Source organism: Gobius niger (genome assembly GCF_951799975.1).
Source record: "Gobius niger genome assembly, chromosome: 2".
Classification (NCBI taxonomy): Eukaryota; Metazoa; Chordata; class Actinopteri; order Gobiiformes; family Gobiidae; genus Gobius; species Gobius niger.
The window spans coordinates 18,203,273-18,224,431 of record NC_136853.1 but is presented as its reverse complement, the minus strand read 5'-3'; the positions used below and the strand labels follow the sequence as shown (position 1 = coordinate 18,224,431).

Here is a 21,159-nt window from a genome sequence, read left to right as displayed (position 1 = left end):
GGGGTCGCGGCTCCAAAAGGTTGAGAACCACTGGACTAGAGTGTTGAAAAAGATGAAAAAGATGAAAAATATGTCCAGCCGGTCTAGTCTAGTGGTTAACGCTGCTATGCACATAAGTGGTTTCGAGTCGTGAGGATTTTGAGAAACTGGAATTGTTGATAGTAACTGGACAATATCCAGTCTCTATTGGATCTTATTATAAAACCCACAAAACATGTAGTTTAGTCCTCTGGAATGATGCTCTGAAAAGCAAGGGATTTTTTTTCTATTATTATAAGTACAGCCGCATGTAATTCTGTCTAATATTAAATGTTTGTGCTAACAGACATGATTAAAAACTGCACAGACATGATTAAAAACTGCACAGTTATTCTGGATTATTCTCAATTTGCCATCATCAATCATCAACAACAACAGCTCACTTATATCATTATTAATACAAGCACGATTGCGGATAAAAGGAGGAAAGCAGACAGAACTAACATCACTAAGAGAGAACACATTTGAAGATTTTGTGCTGGCCCCACTCAGGGCTCAAAGGAATGTCAACCACTCTGTCCAAAACACCTGTGGGAATGAATTTATCTTCAGCCAATAAGTAAGAAAATCTAAGTGAGCTAAATGGAGCAAATGTTGCATAACTTGCTGTGACACAATTATACAGTAGTAAGGAAAACAGATTGCTTGCAGAATATTTATGTTACGTCTATACCTTCTGAGCAATATCATACACCTTCACTGCCACATCACACAAAGCCACAACCATCCATCATTCAACTTTCAACTTACCGCTTTAAGGTCAAGGCAAAACTTTTGTCATAACCAAACGCCCCAGCTTTGAAAAACAATTTGGACAGAAAGGAACACAAATATGCCACATCTGTCAGCACGTCATAAGTGCACCAATAACAGCGCGGGAGCTGAGACAAGAGGTGGCACAGAGGTCACCCTGCTGTGTTTGTGTGTGTGTGGGAGAACCCATGGGAGTCAAAGCCACAGTTCGAAACCTTAAACCGATGATGTCACAGTCAGAACACAGGGCACCGGCGCTTGCTGTCCGCAGCATCACACAATCAGTGCTATTAATTGTGTTTACAATGGAGCAGCTGTCTTCGATTAAGGGTTTCACAGGCAATGCTCTTCGCTATAATACACAGGCCAACGACAGCATGCTTCATAACACACTGAACGATAATGAAACGTGTCTTTTTTTTGGTTTTAATAAAGTCAAATTTCATCTAGGAATTTTTCATTGTTACAAAGATTTTCAAATATTGTCAAATGGACCGCAGGAGCAGCAGGGCTTTGTTAGTGCAAGTTCAAACAGACCTCTAGCTTGTATGTTTAAGAAAGTGCTTGATTTGTCATTATACAGTTGCACAACAAAATTGCGCGTTGAGCCGCTGCGACTGACTAAGGACTGCCTTCAGTCTACTCTGATCCTCTGAAACGGTGCAGCGCCTCCTGGGTTTGTCCCTGTTTCAGAGCATGGTGTCCCGTACTGATCAGCTCCTCCTTCCTCTTCCTCCCTCCTGCGCAGCTCCCTCCGCGCCACAACAGTCTTTCACAAAATATTTGAATGTGCTCAACTCAATCAAACCAGCTCAAGATCTCTTCAATGATGTTTACCTCCTATTAATTCAGCTATCTCAGTAGTCTTAGCCTGGCAGTAACCACATTCCATTAGGGCTTGTTAGAGACATACGAACCATCTTGGTCTCTGAGAACCTCAGGGAGTGGTCTTATGCTGGTCCCAGAGTCAGGGCTAAACACGGCGAGGCTGTGTATCAGTTTTATGTGCATCAAAATCTGCCTTTCAGAAGATGAGACAGGCCTCATCTTCTGAAAGGCCTGTCTCAACTTTGACAATGCTCAAATCCAGGCTAAAAATGTTTTTTTTTTTTTAGCTCTGCATATGACACTGAAAGTATTTTGCCTGCCTCTAATGTAAGTCATTAATCATCAATTATTGATGAACTATTATTTATTAAGAATGATTTTAAAAAGTGATTTGAATAGTATTCTTCAATTGTTTTATAACTGTGGAGCACCTTGAGTTGCCGTGTACGAAATGAGCTCTCTTGAGTGCGTAGGGCTGTACGTTGAAAATTTCACGGGCAACATACATAATTTCCGTCATGTGTTGCGGTTGCCATTAGGTGCAACATGTGCAAAGCATTAGTGCAGGTTTGCCTCGGGACGAACAGCCATGTAGCCGAGGAGCCGGAGGATTTCTGTTTATACTTGTGAAGAATGCAGGCGCTCTACTTCCTGCAGATCAGGGCTTCATCCGGAACAAGTCGTTGAAATGTCAGACTGGTCTGATAAACATCATCTGTAGATTTAAATCTGCAATTTATACTCAAATCGACTTCTGTCTGAAAACTCAATATGTAACCAGGCAAATAAAACGTTTTTAGAATATTTATCTGTAGTTTGGAGATATTATTTTTTAAGTTTGTTTTCATGTAACAGCAGTATCCATGTGTCCCTCTGGATGTAAAACAAGTGTTAATGGGATGATTGGGGGGTCTTTCATCTCCCCCTGGTGTCTCTGGCCAGAAAACCACAATTGCAACTTTCCCTGCACCGGGTCAGAGGCCCCAATACACACTAATAGAATCATGAAGAAGAAGCTAACAGGCTAACGGGCAAAGCTTACTGTGGTCTAGCAGCATTTAAACAGTATTTACAGCCAAGTTTGAGTGAAAAAAAAATATCTCCATTGTGTAATTGGATGCACGATATCCCTCTCTCCTTTTGTCTTTTCTGTCAGCGTAGTATTTACTCTCTCAGACAATTAATGAGTAAAAAAAACGCAACAAGCTATGACACCTGCAGTGGCGTTGCTTAGTTCTACTTTAAATGTCCTCTTTTGAAAGTGTCGTATAGTGCCCATTTGACCACTGCACTGAACTTTGTTTCAGTAGAGGTCAATTTTGTCTTCTAGTTCAGTACTTAATATTTGAATATGGTTCGGTGGTTCATAAGATGCCTTTATCAAAAGCGTCCCCTGACAGCTGTGGTGCTGTGCCAAAAACTCAAAGCTAATACTAAGCACAATAAAACTAAAATCTTGTTGTGACATTTGCAGCAATGGGAAAGAAATGAAACAAAGACGTAAACAAAGTAAGCTGATCACATCGTGGATCTGCCAGTGCTAACAATCACAAAATAACGGGTGACAAGAGGTAGTAACCACAGTACCCCTGATTGAACATGTGCCTCAGCTTAAGGAGTAAAAACACACTTTCTCTCCTCGATGAAGTCTCCTTGATTGACAAGTGACCCGGCTGCACATTTGCACTTTTCAAACAGACGTCTAGCTCGGACCAATTTGTGCCCATTTGTTTCTCCATTTCGCCTGACCACGCTTCCCTCCACACACCGAGCATTAACACTGGCCCAGGTTTGACAGTGGTGTGATCAAAGCCCGCCACATTCCCAACTGCTGCCGGTTCCCCTTCTTCAGGTCCGATGTCGGGATCAGACACCAGAGCAAACACTCCATCAAACAGGCCACGGAGCGTTCATTTGCCATGCTGGATCGATTCCACACACATCCATGACCGGGATGGTGCCTCCAAGACAGCTGCCGCGGGCCTGTGTCTAATATGCACAGACAGTGGGTGAAGAAACGATTGGACGCAGTGGGACGTCCTGTCAGATCACTGGGGCCTTTTGACAACATCAGGCCCGAGATGAACTTATCCTGCACCGGGGCCAAGACGAGACAAATGCAGCCAGATTGTGTTTCTGTGAAAACGGATCAAGATGGAGGACACCAAGAAGGCATCTATCAAAGGAGTCAGATAGAAGTCAGGCAGTCTCCACACATGATGGTGTGATTATGTGTGAACTGCTTACGTGTGTTAATAATGAGTAAAATAAACAAAAGAAATGAGTGAGAAAAGAGTCTACCTTTTCACATATTAATAAAACTGAATATGATTTAGGTACTACGGCTAAAAGTACCCTATGCAGCTTTTTAGGTGAAAAGAAAAAATCTTAATATTTGCATGCATTTGCCCTTTTAATGACTCAGTGGCGTTATGGGTGCAGCGTGGCGCCACTGTGAGGGAAAGCAAAGGTGCCACACTGCACCCATAACGCCACTGAGTCATTAAAAGGTCAAGTACATGCAAATATCAAGTCTTCTTTTTTCACATAAAAAGTTACATAGTCTTTAATATAAAAGAAATCATTGCACTCAAAAAAAAAATCTAACTTTACCCTGTGGTTATTATCTTTTTTTTAATCTTGATTTAAGTGTAAATATCTTGCCCCATGGACAGATTTCTTGTAATTAGACCCAAATCAAGGACAAAATTGCTTATTTCAAGATTACCTTTTGCAGTTTTCAGTAGTATGAGACACTCTCGTGACCTTGAGAAACGATTTGGCCTCACGGTGGCAAAGCAGTGCTGTCGCCTCAAAGCAGTGCTGTCGCCTCAAAGCAAGCGGTCCTGGGTTCAACTCCCGGACATCTGCGTGGAGTTCTTCCTTTAAACCCACTTCTTTAGACTGGGATACTCAGTGGTTTCACATAAGGTTCTATTCATGTTTCTGTAACTGTGTTTTGATGCAAGTTGAGCATGTTAATTTGGAAAGGCATAAAGAAAACTGCTCAATATTATTCTAATGGGTCCTTGCTGGGCTGTAAATTAAATTAAAGTTTGAAAGGTTTAAAGTTGTCTTCAATGCTTCAACTGTTGTTACTGGGCTTTTATACGATTCCAGAATATTTATATGGAAGAGTTGAACTTACCATTGGCTCGGCTTTGTTTACCCCGATAATAGCTTTATTAAATGGCCATGTTCTGCCTGGGGTAAGCTGGTTGTCAACTGGCTATTGTTTTGCACCTCAGTGTCAAATTAGGCCATGTTTATAAAATATGACTTGGTAACCATCTTATTTGTTGTTTCTATTCGACGTTTCAATTCGAAGCATGTACACTCAGAAGGGCTCTACATGTTTACAGAGACATAGACACATGAGCCCCCCCCTCACCCCTCCCTGGAGTGCTTCTGAACCCTGACCGAGGTTCAATTTTAGGGACTCAAACTTTAGCCTGGCCCCTGAGGACAGTCTGCCTCCCCTGTGCACTGTGTTTTGCTTTCTTTATCCCCCAATTCACTGCCTGCACTTACACACTTTGAGGCCACTATGAGAACATTCCCTGGGAACATATAGAAGATGCTTGCTGTGATCTGCTCGGCTTAAAAACTCATAAAACAACTGGGACTCGGACAGCGCCAACAGGTCGGACCTACAGCCTGAAACCTGTAAGCCCAAGAAAACCGAGCCAGGTGGAGTGTCTGAACAAACATATCCGTCAAAATGCTCAACCTTTTGTAGACCCGGTAGAGACACCAGAACCAATAGCCATCTAAATCAGACAGCTTGTGTGGTGACATGTGGATTTAAATGATTGCCATTTGCAAATTTCCTTTGTTCAAGTGTTAATGATGGTTGTATCTACCGGCGACACCCACTTTTCCCAATGAAAGATGGCGTCAGTGAAGTTTATATGTAAGCTGTAAACAATGACTCATAAAATTGGGTGTATTTAAATGCACAGCACACCAAGATCTTTGTTGGCAAATACCTGCTTTTACAGTGTACTGAAGAACAAAACTAATTTCATTCTGCTGCTTAAAGGTGCATTATTCAACTTTTTATGCGGGAAAAAAAAGACTTACTTACGTATTTTACCTTGTAGTGACTCAGTGGTTGTATGAGTGGTCAAGCATGACGCCTTTACTTTCCATCACCGTGACTCCAGGGTCAATTACTTTGAGAGTTTCTGGTAGGTTTTCACTGCTGACGGGCCCACTCACCAGAAAACCTACAAAACAATTGATCCTGGAGTTTTTTGGAGACCACCGTGATGGAAGGTAAAGGTGTCATGCTGACCATTCATACAGCCGCTGGGTCAGTACAAGGTCAAATACACACAAATATCAACTTTTTTTTTCACATAAAAAGTTGTACAATGCACCTTTAAGTAGTGGTACAGGGACTTTAACACAGCCAAAAATCTCATCTAGCCTTTTTTTTTCCAATGTAATTTATTTAGTTTGTTTCTATGCGCTGCTGCCCTCACATTGAAAATGCCCATGTTACTTGATTACAGTCTACGCCCCGACTTATGCTGAATAAGGATTTTAGTTAACATTATTATTTCTCCCCATGAGCAACATGTTGCCATAGCTGTTTCCTTGTCCATGTGTCTGTGTGGTGAGGGAGGGGTTGTTTCCATGCCCTCAGCTGTCCAGGTATGTGAAATGAAATCTTGAGTTGTGTTTTGAAAACCCTGGGAGTTCCAGTCATTTTCACATTTGAGGACTTCTCCCCCTGCGCTCGCCTCTCCACAACGTGTGCTCCCACCAATGGTCCACCCAGGGTTACTTACTGTGCAATTTAAAGTGCTTTGCGAAAAAAAAAAAAAGTTAAATAAATAGCACTTTTTAACTGCTGAAGGGGGAACACCCACAATCTTGACCATTTTCTGTCCTGAAACAGAACTTAGCTGTAAGAAAGTTGAGTGAAAGCCACCAATATGCAACATTGAAATTAAGTATTTTGGAGCTTAGGTATTTATCAGGAAACTTGAAGAAGCCGCAAAATGTTGGCAACAGTGACAAAAGTGTCTTATGTTTTGGTTCTTATACTAAAGTATAAGTTGTTTAGAACGACTACCAGAAAGTGTTGCAATTGAAATTAGATTAGGATTAATATCTTACAATCAAGCACCAGTGGTCAGCAGTATTGTTCTACCTAAATAAACTGCAGACTTCATGATTCAATGAACATTAATTTAGCAGTACTGCTTTATTGATCTAATGCTGCTCAGGGTGATGCAGATTTGTAGCAGAAATGCGTCTCAAATTTCACAAAATTCAGCCCGTCACTCAAAAACACAGCTACTTGTGCTTTGGTCTTTTGACTGACGGTGCATATTTACGGCCCACTTATTCCTTTAACGCCGCGTTTGACAAGTGACGACAGAAGTGGGCAGTACGGTGTAGTAAAGAGCTGGCACAGACACTACAGATAAGAGGCAGATGTTTGCGACAGGAGTGATCAGGTACACACACTCACAACCAACATGGCTGAATAAATAAAAGTATAAAAAGTATGAATGCTGAATATTGTTAATATTTATGCAGTTTAAAGTGATATTCAATTAAATTCAAAGATTTTATTGTTAATTCATTGATATGAATCGAATGTTCACTCTCTCAAGTCCTTGGTGTGGAGAGGGGGGTGAGGGGTGGAAGCACAGGGAGGGAAAGGAGGGCGGTCAGCTTCCTGATAGCCTGGTGTTTTGAACTGTTCCTCAGTCGACTGGACCTGGCCCATGGATTTCGCAGTCTCCTCCCTGAAGAATATGAGATACTACTGTATGTGAGTTGAGATGTATGGCACAGTTTAGAGAAACAGAATAGGGTTGGTTTGTCAGTCTGATCATTAGAAGCACACGACATGATGATGGTCATATCTGGAAGCGCACAATTCAGGTCAGCTCAAACCTGCTTCATATAATAAATAATAATTCCAGAGTGTTTAATTCAATTATACCTCTAAGGAGAATATCATGAGGCACGGGACTCAAATCTTGGATTACATCATTACTGTAAACCAGTGCTTAATTTGTAAATGTGTTTTTTCAGGACCACTTTTGGTCTGATGTGATGGATTCGGGGAACAGACCAAAACATTTTCCAGAACACTCTCATTAAACACCATTATATCAGATCTTTTTTTTTGCCGGATCCTCCTAAATATTTGCCAAATCCTTCATCCTGAAAAACTGGAAATTGGGGAATGCGTTTCCCCTAAACGGGGGATCAAATTAAGTGAGTATGTAGTATGTGGCTTGTGCTATTCACAAATCCACATAAACATGCACATTGAAAATATTATTATATTATTATATATATCATATATGTTTTTATTATCAAGTAATGGCAATTTCATCAACAATCATGTGGCAATACTGTACACCAGGGCTGCACAATTTAACAAACTGAATGTAAATAATTATAATAATCTGCTCTGGGGTAGACTGGCTGCCCATCAGACCCCCACCAAATTGCAATTTGAATAGGTTTGAGTGGAAGCTTATTTGTATAGCTTTTCACATGACACTAGTCACCCAAAGCGCTTCATTCTTCATTCACTCCACACACGGTTGTGGTAAGCTACATATGTAGCTTTAGTTTCCCCTGGGGGGGGGCTAAGTGCAACTGTACACAACTGCGCCAACGCTCCCTCTGACAATCAAACCCGGGACACTATGAAGCAAAAAACGCAAACCGCTGCGCCACCGTACTGCTAATGGTTTGGTTGCAATAAGAAAATCACAAAGGCTGCAATTATTTATTAACTCAAAGTAACTTGTTTTGTTCAGTTTGTTCTGTGTGATTTATCATGGGTAAAATGTACTAGCCCTATAGTTTCTACAAAAATGTTCAGAAATGCATGTGATATGCGCGTGCCCTCAGTCACATAAACTGAGCACAGACGCCAATAGCATATAGCCTCTCCTCCTCTCCTCTATGGCCCAAAACAGGAGTGAAGTTAGAAATAACATGGTTACCTTTACACGATCTAAGTATAGTCACAGAGAAAATTAAACATGTCGATTTTCTAAGCGGATAAAAAGGGGGGGGGGGCTATATTGCAATATAGCACTAAGCCTTGCAATATAGTAGTTCCCCTTTTTATCCGCTTAGAAAATCAACATGTTTAATTTTCTGTGACAATACTTGGATCGTGTAAATATGTTACCATATTACAATAGGGAAAACGTGGAAGAGCTTGGTCGCTTCAAACTTCACTCCCGTTTGGGGCCATAGAGGAGAGGAGGAGAGGCTATACTGAGAAAAAAAAAATATTGCGATGCTTATCACAAAAATCTCAATCAAGTATTTTCCCAAATTGTGCAACCCATAGCCTACATACCACACCAAAAAGCATTTCACTACTCAACCCCATGGCCCTGGAAATGCTAAGCGTATAGACTCCTATGTGGCTTGTATGTGGCCGCTCATGTGTGACAGCAGCGGGCCTTGTTCCGATTAACAGCTGTTCTCGCTCTGGACACCTGCAATAACACTGGAGCTTGCAGCAGGTTAGATAGCCTCCGCTCTAGCCTCCTTCTGTAACCTGATGCTAGCTCCGCTTCCACTGAGAGCAGCCAAAGAGGAGAAGGTCGGCCTGCTTGGACTGGACACCACCGTAACTAAAGGAGGGGCTTTTAAGTGCAGCGGGAGGATAGATGAATGATTGGTGTGGAATAATCGTTTTCCCAGTACATGTTGATGTGAGAAGCAGAACAGAGCTTAGCCTGAGCCCTTGATAAAAGCCTGCGCGCATAGTTTTAAATATCAACGTATCAATAGCGGGTTAATGTGACGTAAATCTAGCTTATGGCATTTTGTTGTGCTAGCAAATGTGTCAAATTCTAGTATTATTTGATGTAATGGGGCGATAGTGGCAGAACAATTAAAACATGAAGAACCATCCTGTTGATGTTCTTCTGAAGGTTTTCCCGTGTGGACGATGATGGCTTGACACAATGCAGTCGGCAACGTCTCTTTCTGATGTGTGTCTTTCTGCAGGTGAAGGAAGTACAATATGAAGAAACTACTACGATTGTAAACAACACAGTCGAGGTCACTGCCTCAGTGCCGGCCCACTGCCAATAACGTCTATTTGAGTCCGTAATGGGCTTTTCTCATCTGAATTGTGATACGTTTTAAATGACGTGAAGCAGAATGAACGGCTCCAAGGGGGACAGTTATCTTTTCCCCCAACTGCAAAGGGAAATGGCCAAAAATAAACAAAAAGCATACAAGAGGGAGCCTGGAAAATCCTGACAACTTCAGCAATACAGCAGCAGCAGCAGCAGCAGCAGCAGCAGACCAAGGCTTAGACTATATGAAGGATGTATCGAGCCAATAGTATCTGACAGCTACAGTGTGCTCACATGCAAAGCTACAGAAACATGACTCACTTTGTGTTGGCTACAGTCATTTGTAAAATACAGTCACCAACGCTTTTCATCAAATGTAAACTCACATTTGTCAACTGCTACCTTTTGTGAATGGAAAGAACAAACATTCACTTTACTGGGATGTAGCCAATGGGCATTAAAGGAGCATTAACATTTGAGAGATCATTTGAGAGAAAACTGAAGTACAAACTCTCAAACTCAGCCCAACACATTCTTCAATTCTAATCCAAAGTCTTCACACTTCCACCTCAGTGGGTTATGAGTAATTAAACCTCTAGTTAGTAGTTAATCCAGACCAATAAGTCCAAACTAGAGACTGCTTTTTTTCTGACTTAACTCTGAAATCTTTGCTCGGTATCAAGTATTCTAACTGTGTTTCAGACATGACAATGGGGCAAGATGAATAAGAATTACAAAAGTGCTCAAAGTACTGCTGAGGCTGTTCTGTCACACTCATGGTGGTGCTTGGAGTACAACATGTGGACGAGTTGGAAACCTCAAGATAAAAGAGCCTGACTTTAAAGCAGAACTAAGTAACTCATGCCCCTAGAGGCCATAAGCGCCACTGCAGGTGTCGTAGCATGTTTTACGTTTTTTTTACTCATTAATTGTCCGTGAGAGTAAATACTACGCTGACAGAAAAGACAAAGGGAGAGAGGGATATTGTACATCCAATTACACAATGGAGATCATTTTTTTTCACTCAAACTGGCTGTAAATACTGTTAAAGTGAGTAAGTTTGCCCGTTAGGCTGTTTCTTCTTCTTGGTGATTCCATTAGTGTGTATTGGTGACTCCAACCCGGTGGCAGTCAAGTTGCAACTGTGGTTTTCTGGCCAGAGACACCAGGGGGAGATGAAAGACCCTCCAACCATCCCTTTAACACTTGTATTACCCCCCGAGGGACTATGGAAAGGATTTCTTAAGGTAAACAAGTTACTTAGTTCTGCTTTAAAACAGCTGAAATTACATCGAAGTACAAATATTAATGAACAATGATTAAATCCACAAGCGCCGCGGCAGACTCACCTGATAGCGATCTGTGCAAAGCCAGCTCCTGTCTCACTGCGGTGTCATCATCCTCCTCAGCAGCACCATCATCATCATCCTGCCGCTTGTCTATCACACCACAAAGCTCCCCTGTCAGCGCGTTTCCACACAGACCGCCTCAAGGGGTTGGCTCCCGGTGCCCTCTGACCTCTCCCAAGTCTACATGAAGAAGAAGGGGGGAAAAAATCACATATGAGAACCATTTCACATCTGTCATCGCAAACACAGAGACCCAGTGAAAAGGCATAACATTAACAAGGCAGAAATTGGTATCATCTGTTGGTCCGGCTCCTCTGCGTGGCACTGGCTGTCAGAAGTTATTTAGCGGATGTGTGAGAGGTTCAGATATAGAGCATACAGTAGAAAAGACAAGGACGTGCTGAAGAACAAAGCATTTGAAGGTTCAAACTAGGACGGCACGATGTGAAAAATATTGCAATATTATTTACTAAACTGTTTCAACACAGTACATTTCAACAAAACTGTGTGGAAAGTAAAAACGAGGCTTAAAAATGGAACTGAATAATGTTTCAGTTCATCATTCAGTTTCAGTCAGATGGAAGGGAGCAGTCATTTTGCAAAATATTGTGGTTTCTTGCGATATGGACACTGTGTCACCTAACACTGCGATCACAATAATTTGGCAACATATATTATAATGACGTGTTTGGGCTTGTGTAAGGTGGAGACACTTTTATACATTTCCAAACATGAAAAAAGAAAGAAATCTGTCCTCGAGCCAACATTTTTTCAAGCAGAAAATGTTGTGGTCTGAGGAGTGAGAGGGAATGGGCTGAAGCAGGTGAGTGTGTCTGGGTGGTCCTGACCTGTCGTTGCTTAATAAACCTCGAAGTTGGGATATAATTATAGGCTGACATCTAACCTGCCACTGCACTGCCACACATGTGCAGAGGGAGTGGAATTACTGCGAGAAACTGGGACGTGATTGTTCCAAATGAGAGGTTGGGGTCAAAAATAAAGATATAAAGAAAAGGGACACAAGTGCAAAGCTCAGTTCAGTTGCTTGCTCAAAAATAAATCATGCTCATCATGTATCACTTCACAGCCATCAGCACCGACCTAAAACATGCACAAATGGCTTATTCTTCTGCTGACTATGAAACTACAGCTCAAGGCACTGAAGTCAAATGCAGATGAGAAACTTCCCTACAGCGACAGTGAAGCCTTAACCTTAACAAGCTCCAAATGCAACACACTGCTCTGTGCATTCTGACACTTTCCCATCAAAAACAGGATTGCCTTCCACAGCAATTTGAGCTACAGTAGGTTGTCTGTTGAACTGGACCAAGCAGGCCACCCTGAGTGCATCCCGTGTAGCCAATTTACCACTGCTGCCTTTTTAAAGACCACCTTTGAATAGATACTGACCACCGCAGACCGGGAACAACCACAAGAGTGGCAGTTTTTGAAATAATACTCTCAAAACTCACCAAAATGGCTGAACTAATCCTTCAATCAAATGCATTTCAAAACATGTTAGTAGACATCTAAACAAAAAATAATTGACCTTTCACAAACCCCCCGCCCTAAACGGGGTCATTGTCCAATCGTACCTCATAGCAACCGTTGCTACCAGACATACTGTACCCCATACAGTATATCCTCCCATAGAAACTAATTCTTGCCTTTCAACAATGCCAATATCTGTTTACAAGCGTCTTGTCATTTGCCGACAGTTTCACCAGCTGTTGTTGTTGGACATCGTCAAAAAAAAAGCTGTTTCTCCCTCTGGAATATCTGGCACGTTTACTTTTTAAGTGCCACAGGAAGCATTTAGTTGCTCTTAGCAGAGCCTTGACATGTCAGTGGCAGGTGGATTTGTTAATATCACTGCACTGGATAGCACACAGGACATCGCTTTTATGTTACCCCGCTGAGTCACAGCGAGCTGTGTGGGGGAGACAAAGCCACTGCAGCCTCTCTCTCCTCCACAGCCAGCAACAGGGGCTGTCTGTGGGCAGACTCCAGACTGGCCAGAACTTTTAATCAGAACTGGACTAACATAAGAAGAGAGCTTAAACGGTGGTGCAAGACCATGATAAGTCTACACGACGGTGCCAGTTGCGTTTAAGGGAGCTCCAGAGATATTTTCTGTGAACATTGGGTTTTGCAAAAGGTGAATTGTAGCCTATGTAATTTGCAAGTTGCAGTAATACAAATGAATTTGTTTGTATTTTTTTTACTGTAATCTTACACCCACTCACTTTCCAAATACTAGGTGTTAGACATGGTCACAATGCTTTTCTTGATCTTATTTTATCTGCTGAACCCACCACACTTTCAGGATGCTCTACACCAGCCTTTGCGGAGTTTTTGCATATTGACTAAATCCTCTCTTTGTACATCTGTCCTCTCATTTCTCACACATTTGCCCAGAGCAGCCCACTCTCCTGTCGCACACAGCTGTCTTTTATTTGGCCGGATCCAGCCGCACATGGCGATACAGTGTGAACTTTAACACACAGATTCCTCAAATTCTTTACTAGTGTGAGTTTCTCCTCTATCCTAAACAGCACTTAGACCCTCTTTAACCATGCTACCAGCTGCATGTCAGTGTCATTGCATTGTCACAAAAAAAATCTAATTTGTGAAAATACACATTTTTGTTTCATATCTGCAAAGAGATCAAAACCAAACATGAATGATTAGCTATTAAATGTAGTTTTCCTGTAGTGGCATGTACAATGCCTAAGGACAATGCACGGCTAATTAATATACTGTACACTGTAATTTGCAAAGAAGATGAAGACATTAACAATGATCAACAATAAACAATAAAAGGCTAAATGTCCAAAACGAACATGCCAGCTGTGTTGGGCCATTAAATTCAAGTGACAGGGATAACTGAAACAATAGTTATCCATATGCCGCTTCTGTGTCCTGTTTGTTCAATACAGTAATTATTAGAAAAAATAAACTGATTCATGATCTTTTTTTTATTTTTTATATATATCTTTATTTGAATTGGGACAGTGCACATTAATCAACATGTGTTGATTATCTCTCTGTATGCCCTTAAAGTAGGCCCGACCTGCACATGCTGCTAAAGACTTTCCACAATAATACAAGGGATATTGACAAGTATTAATCGATAATGCTCCAGATTGAGGCGTCAAAACAGTTAAGATTGTTCTCAAACGTCCAAACTTCATCCTAATCTCAAAAGGCTACACTGGTAAAAAGATAAACTTGTTTGTTGAGGCGTATTCGGACACTGTTTGAGTTGAATTAGAATAAACGACATAATATTCTGTTTACTGTCAAAATTACTGAAAAACAGAAATGATCAATTGTCTATTATGTGCATTAACAGAAATGTGGATTCCATAAACCAAAGTACAATATATTATGAGCATTGTTTCTAATATTTCGTGGCAGTGATGATGTTGAGAGCCAGTCGCCGCAGAGCAACAAGAACGTGAAGAAGCTCAAGCAACACATCATGATTAGCTTCTTGGACAATTATTTAAAAGCTGTTCAAACTGAAAATGGCAGATGAAATGTGATCCTCTGAGAGTTTCTGTAGTTTACTACAGTCTATGATATTGGACTCATTAATTTCCAACACTCCAGTCAGAGGAGCGCATCAGTCTTATAAAAAATGGATCCTGTCATCAGCCTGTAGAGGCTTATTTTACATAGCCGTCCATATGCTGAGCAGAAAGTCAATTAGCCAGGCACTTTGGAGACAAACTGCTGGCGAGACAGCGTCTCTAAACACATGCACACACACTGCAGCCTGCGCTAATTCTGCTGCAGAAGAATTAGCACTTGATCTACACTGATCAATATGGCTTTTAGTCCACATGGGATCTCTTCATTGTACTCAGAGCAGGAGAAAAAATAAAAAACGTCATTGCTACTGTATTCTATTCCAGTGGTTCCCAAATTAGGGATCGGCATTGAGCTGGCTGATCCAAGATGATAAAAAGATCTAAAAAAGAACATACAACACAAATATTGATAATGCATAGAATTATTCTGAAAACAATTGAAGTCAAATAACAAAGTGAACATCATTACATCATGCTAAACCAGATTTTATAATTTTTTTCACCTACTGTTTAGTTTCTACTGAGGGGGTCCTGGCTTGTTTGGATGGTATGTTTGGGGGTTCCTGCCAGAAAGGCTTGGGAACCCCTGCTCTATTCTCCAGTCTATACCATATGGAGAGAGGCTGCACAATTGTGGGGAAAAAAGTAATAGCAATTTCCCTCCTTTGTACAGTGCTCTCAACAAAATTGGCATGATAAATATGACAAAAGACTGTAGTAAAACAATGAAATACAAATTAATTCTTTGATGAATCATCAACAAATCTGTTATTTCATAAAAATAAAAATATATATACTAATTATGAAACAAAGAAACAATTTCAAACAAGAAACAATTCTATTAAAATAATATATACAGTGGGAACCAGATGTTTACATACACTTTATAAAAAGACATATTTGCATTTTTTCTCTCACTGCCTGACATGAAACCAGAATTAACTTTTCTTTTTTAGGTCAATTAGAATTTAAAAAAAAAAAAATCTATTTGCTAAAGGTCAGAAGAATTAGAGATAGATTTTTTTGAGTGTTACTTTTAACAAAGTCAGAAGTTTACATACGCTATGATTACTATAACTTTAAACACTTTTTTAAAAGCCCAGAGTGTGGCCATAATGACCATCGTCATGTTTGGAGGAAAAAAAGGGGGAATCTTGCAGCCTGAGAACATCATCCCAACTGTGAAATACGGGGGTGGCAGCATCATGCTGTGGGGTTGTTTTGCTGCAGGAGGGACTGTTGCACTTCACAAAACAGATGACATCATGAAGAAAGAACATTTGTGGAAATATTGGAGCAACATCTCAAGACTTCAGCCAGGAAGTTAAAACTAGGGCGCAGATGGGTCCAAATGGACAATTCCCAAACCATAGGGCCAAACTCATTACAAAGTGGCTTAAGGATAAAAAAAAAAAGTAAATGTTTTGAAGTGGCCATCACAAAGTCCTGATCTTAATCCACTTGTAAATGTATGAGCTGAAAAGTCATGTGCACACAAGGGCCTACAAATGTGTCTCAGTTACACCAGTTCTGTTTGGAGGAATGGACCAAAACTCCTGCAACTATTGTGAGAAGCTTGTGGAAGGAAATCTAATAGATTTGACCCAAAATATACAGTTTAAAAGGTAATGCTACCAAATCTTAATGAAATGTATGTAAACTTGGTTTTGTAAAAAGTGATAAGAAAAAATTGTGTAGAAAATGATATCTCTCATTGTTCTGGCATTTAACAAATAGAAATAATGTTTTAAATTCTCATTGACCTAAAAACATAAAAGTTAATTTTGGTTTCATGTCAGACAGTGAGAAAAAAACGCAAATGTTTGTAAACTGTAGGGTCAGCAGCTTTTAGACATAAGACCCCAAAAAGACAGGTTGTTGATGGACATTATATCACAAAAATAATAGCAGTCTTTGGGATCTGAGGAGAGAAGGAACAATAGAAATCTGTTAATTCTCATAATGAAGAATTAACAGATTGTTTGTGCAACAAACTTGTGGCATGAGGTGAGGAAAGGAGGCGCGGTCTATGGTTTCATGTGTGAAGTGCATTTACACTGTCACTTACCATCAAAAACCAGGACAGCTGAGTGCATCTTGACACTACTTAAGCCAATCTTCATACCTTAAAATAAAAATAGATAAATTAAGTACTAAGTAAAGGCTTTATTCGTCATTTTACAATTGTACAACGAAATTGCCTCTGTGGGCCAACCTGACCAGCATGTTTTTGGAGGTCGGAGAAACCGGAGAACCCGCTCCCGCCAGAACAACAGTAGGGATAGAAGGCGTGTGTGGTTTAGCTGCGAGTCTTGTCCATATACCTCCTCGTTTGACCCTTTTTTTCCCTGTAGCGTGTCCTGTGACGCCTCCACTGTGGTGCAGGTGTGGGGGGCTCTTTGTGCCACTTCAGTGTTTCAGAAGAAGAAATCTGGATTTGTAGGTCTCAAATGCTGCTCAAAGACCTTCAGAGCTAGCTGTTTGTTTTAAGAACATGACATCTCAAGCTCAAGTCACATCACATTGACTCTAAAATCGCTTTGGACCATGAAAGTCTATTTTCTCTTAATCACAGGAAATAGGCAGCTGACCTTCTAGACATCAGCAGAGCACCTCACAGCTTAAAGCAATTTTAGTGTCCAGCAGTAGACTTTGATGGATTGAACAAGGAGCTGGGCATCTCCAATTATCACCGCCGTTCAGGGCAGTTCACTGATAAAGCAGTGGCCTCTGAATAGTTAGCATCAGCAGTTCGGAGATGAAACAGCATCAGAATTGGTTATGCCCAAACAAGATCTGTCTTTCAATTTCTTTTTTGTTTACTCCTTCTAGGGTAATTTTTTGAGGCTTTAGGCACTGAACAGAGTATTTGCATTTGTATCACATGCTTTATCTGACACCCTCTAATTTACCTGGGTGGAACAGATGTGGAACAAATCACATGTTGGGCTCTGTGATCTACATGAACGATAAGTTAAGGTATCAGACAGTTATACATTAATAACCAACCAAACAACTCAAATAATGCAAAGAAAGAGTACATGAGTCAAGTATTTTCCGTTACTGTTAAGATATGCAGACAGCCAAGCACCAGACTGACTGACAGAATGAATGATTGATGATTGGCAGTAGGCTAGAAATACATCTGGGATGTTGCTCTATCACGTATGAGAGAGAATTCATGAAAACAACGGCAGATCTGGAAAAGTCATTGCAGCAGTCGACCTAAACTGTGCATAACACAGGCAGGTCATCCCAAACATCTACAGACCTCTGTCTGACTCTGGCATCCAATTTCACAGTAAATCTAAAGCAAGTGTTACGTGACAAACGCTGATGTATATCCCTCACTCTTCAGCCACTGTAGAAGAGTGTTCTCTAAAGGCAGACATACAGTGAGTGTCTAGCCCCCACATACCACAGCTATACCACAGCTCTTAGGTTTGTTTAAGAGTATATCGCTACACTGCTCTCCTCGGCAGAAGTCACTTCAGTAATTAAAAGATCAGAATCTATTGCTAAAGGGTCACTGGTAAATCTGAGGGTGGCGCCTATGCCAAGAGAGAGGAGCATTTTGTTGTGCTAAAATATCCTTTCTGTCCTTTTGAAAATCGCCATATGCTGTAGCTATTGTGTTTTGTTATTGTATTGTAGTCCACTGTAGTAGCTTGACTTGGGTGGACTTTGCGATTTTTGGTTGAAATAGTGTTATAAATAAATGTGGAGGGAAAAATGTGCAACGGGACAACGGAGCAAATTAGCCCATGGTGACAATCCAGTGTGGTGTGTTCATTAACATGTGAACCAATAAATACAAATAATTTATGCACAACTGCTGCAGAAGCTGCGCTGGGATTCCTTCTGTAGAACAGAAAATTGCATTATTCCCTGTTCTGAATATTTGTATCCAACAAACTGCTGCTGTATTAAAAAGATGTTAAAAGTATAACAGCAACACACAGCTCACTCTGTGGTGGAGCCATAGCCCTCAGGGTGGATCTCAGTGTAGTTAGTACCTTCATGTGGCCTCACTTGACATGCCCTCTCTATGGAGAAAGTCCACAGGCAGGGCAGTCCCGCTGCCAGGGCCAGAGCTGGACCTGCGCTCTCTGGGTGTTTATTAATGACTGGGCTCAGTGTTGGTGGGCCACACAGCTGCTGCACTGTCCCGGGACAGCAGAACAGCATGGTGTGTGAGTGTGAATGGGACAGAGATGCTGAGACAAGCAGCAGAAGCATCTCCTGCAGTGATGTGGAGGAGCTCAGCTTGAGCACACTGAGGTTTTGTCATCAACAGTCATATATTGCTTTTGACCTCTTGCCACTACACACTGGAGCTCCTGCCAGATGTGGAAACACACCAACTATTCACGTAGGCTCCCACTTTTCAACTTTAAGAATTCACGTTAGCCTAAATCCTACCTTTAGGAATACTGGGAACAATAGTCATAGGTTTATGCTGCAGTGTGGCAGGTTAGTTAATAACGTTCAGGGGAAATGAAGAAAAAACAAAACACAAATCATAACACACAGAAACACTAAAGCTAATGAGCGTTTTGACTCTTTCCGTGGTCGTATTAAAGACTGGACCAGCGCGGAGATAGTTAGTGGATGAAGGCTGCCCTCGCAGATAAGCATCACCATCATCATCATACTCTGCCAAGAACATCCGAGGGGGTCCCACTGAGCTGCAAATACGTCTGCCACACCGCATCTAACCACACAAGTCTTCCTCTATTCCACAGAAGCACGCGGAGCAGATGAGTTTGGTCTCCGTAAAACGTACCACTTGATCCGCGTATCACCACTAGAAGACGAGCTCTACTCGAACTCCGCTTAGCTGCACACGATACGAGCCCGCATTCCGTAAAGACAAAGTCTCCAACTTACCCGTGTCCTCGCGCAGACTCTCGAAATGATCCAACTTTGTCTCGAAGCCTAAAGAGTCTTGAATCGCATGAGATGCATTGTGTTATTCTTGTTTCCCAAACTGTAGTAGCTCTGGCAGTTAAGGCTGGACTAACGTGTGTCGCCTGTGCGCACAGCCCCCACCTCTGACGTCTAGGAGAAGTGCATGAGCGCGCACGGCGTTGGACACCTCAGAGCCAGGACTGCGAGACTTGTGCAAATTAGGACACCTCGGCTCGCACGTTACTTGCTTGTCATGTTAAACTACATGCACGCAAAGAGGCGCGCGCGTGCCCAGTGGCTGTTGTTTCCTCCCCATGTCTCTATGGAGATGGCATTACTCCACAGGTAAATGCTGCTTCGTGTCTGATTGGCGCGCATTAAAGTGACACAAGGGCTGATTTATAGCCCACAGAAACTTTCAGGGCAGGGCCGCACGAACTTTATATTGGCTCATAAATCAATGAAATACATGCAGCTGTCTCAGCAATGGCAACTTTCATACCTTATATCAGGAAAGTCGTGCAGGATACTTACATTTAAACAAACATTTTAGTATGTTGTGTTTGGTTTTTTGGCAGAATTTTATTGAAAAGCATGTGTACAGTTTGTTTCCCTCTGGAATTTTCGTTTGCGCACAAAAAAGGAAAAATTGGATTCCAGGAAAACATTGTCATACAATGGCATTATAAACACAATAGAGCAGCGATGCTTTAGCAGACAAAAGCTTTAACAGGTTAAAACAGTCAAGAAATCATACTTTTAAGTGTAGCGTTGCACGATAACCTGAATTATTAAATCAATCAGGTTTTTACTGTGTACATTACATTGGTTATTAAACAGCTAAATCTTAAAATCAAGGTCTCTTATTATGTAACAGATACTTAATACAGATTAAAAATACAGATTCTTTATCTAAAAATTGCCCCAATATATTTTTATGAAAAAAAAATCCTGTACGGTATTCCCTCCAGACTTGTTTAAGCCTGTACAGCTTAAACAATCGAGCTTTGAATAGTGAATCTGACACCAAGTGCCAGTCAACAACATTAATATAAATTAAACATTCAACTATCCTTTCACACACAAAGAAACACAGACATTAGCTTAAAACAGCACATGTTACATTGATGACAAAAACCAGCTGAGAAAGTGCATACTAATGTTTTGAAATGTATAACTGCATAATATCCTCTTTTCTTTTTAATGACGCTGCATTCTAAAACCATGTCTCCACGATGAGGTGACTGACAGATCAGCACTACACTGTGTTTGGCGGCACATCAGACGTTGACAGAGTGAGCGTGCTTCTTGCATAATGGTTTGTCTTTTTTGGAAAAGAATGGCTGGCCCTCCAGGGAAGCACAGCAGACCTGGCGGAAAACGACAAAAAACATGTTTTAATAAGCAATTAAAGCTTGGAATTTCAGAGCTGGAAATGATTTCAAAGTAAACGTTTGGACGTACTGCGCACACAAAACAGGTGTCATGCCAGGTAAATCCTAGAGCCTCTAAAAACTTGTCCCCTGCCTCGATAGGGAAGTCACAGCCATGGCAGTTGGTCCCAAACAGTGAATAGAAGTCTAAGGAAACCATGTATTT

The 21,159-nt window shown here is 41.2% G+C and overlaps 1 protein-coding gene and 1 long non-coding RNA gene across 3 annotated transcripts in view; both read right to left on the bottom strand.

Moving 5' to 3' along the window:
* The window catches only part of LOC306981644, a 39,803-nt gene extending 20,064 nt beyond the window's left edge, over positions 1-19,739 (bottom strand). Inside the window, exons 1-3 of one of the 2 annotated variants that reach the window (XR_013794123.1) lie at positions 19,540-19,739; positions 16,718-16,774; positions 11,054-11,233 (exon numbers count right to left, since the gene is read on the bottom strand). This is a non-coding gene — a long non-coding RNA (uncharacterized lncRNA). The remainder of the gene's footprint in view (positions 1-11,053; positions 11,234-16,717; positions 16,775-19,539) is intronic. The other variant, XR_013794124.1, reaches the window with a different exon arrangement.
* Positions 19,740-20,512: 773 nt separating this feature from the next.
* The window catches only part of pdlim5b (PDZ and LIM domain 5b), a 39,179-nt gene continuing 38,532 nt past the window's right edge, over positions 20,513-21,159 (bottom strand). Inside the window, exons 11-12 of the mRNA XM_079581139.1 lie at positions 21,025-21,140; positions 20,513-20,930 (exon numbers count right to left, since the gene is read on the bottom strand). Coding sequence (XP_079437265.1) covers positions 20,841-20,930; positions 21,025-21,140 — 206 coding nt within the window. The 3' untranslated portion in view covers positions 20,513-20,840. The remainder of the gene's footprint in view (positions 20,931-21,024; positions 21,141-21,159) is intronic.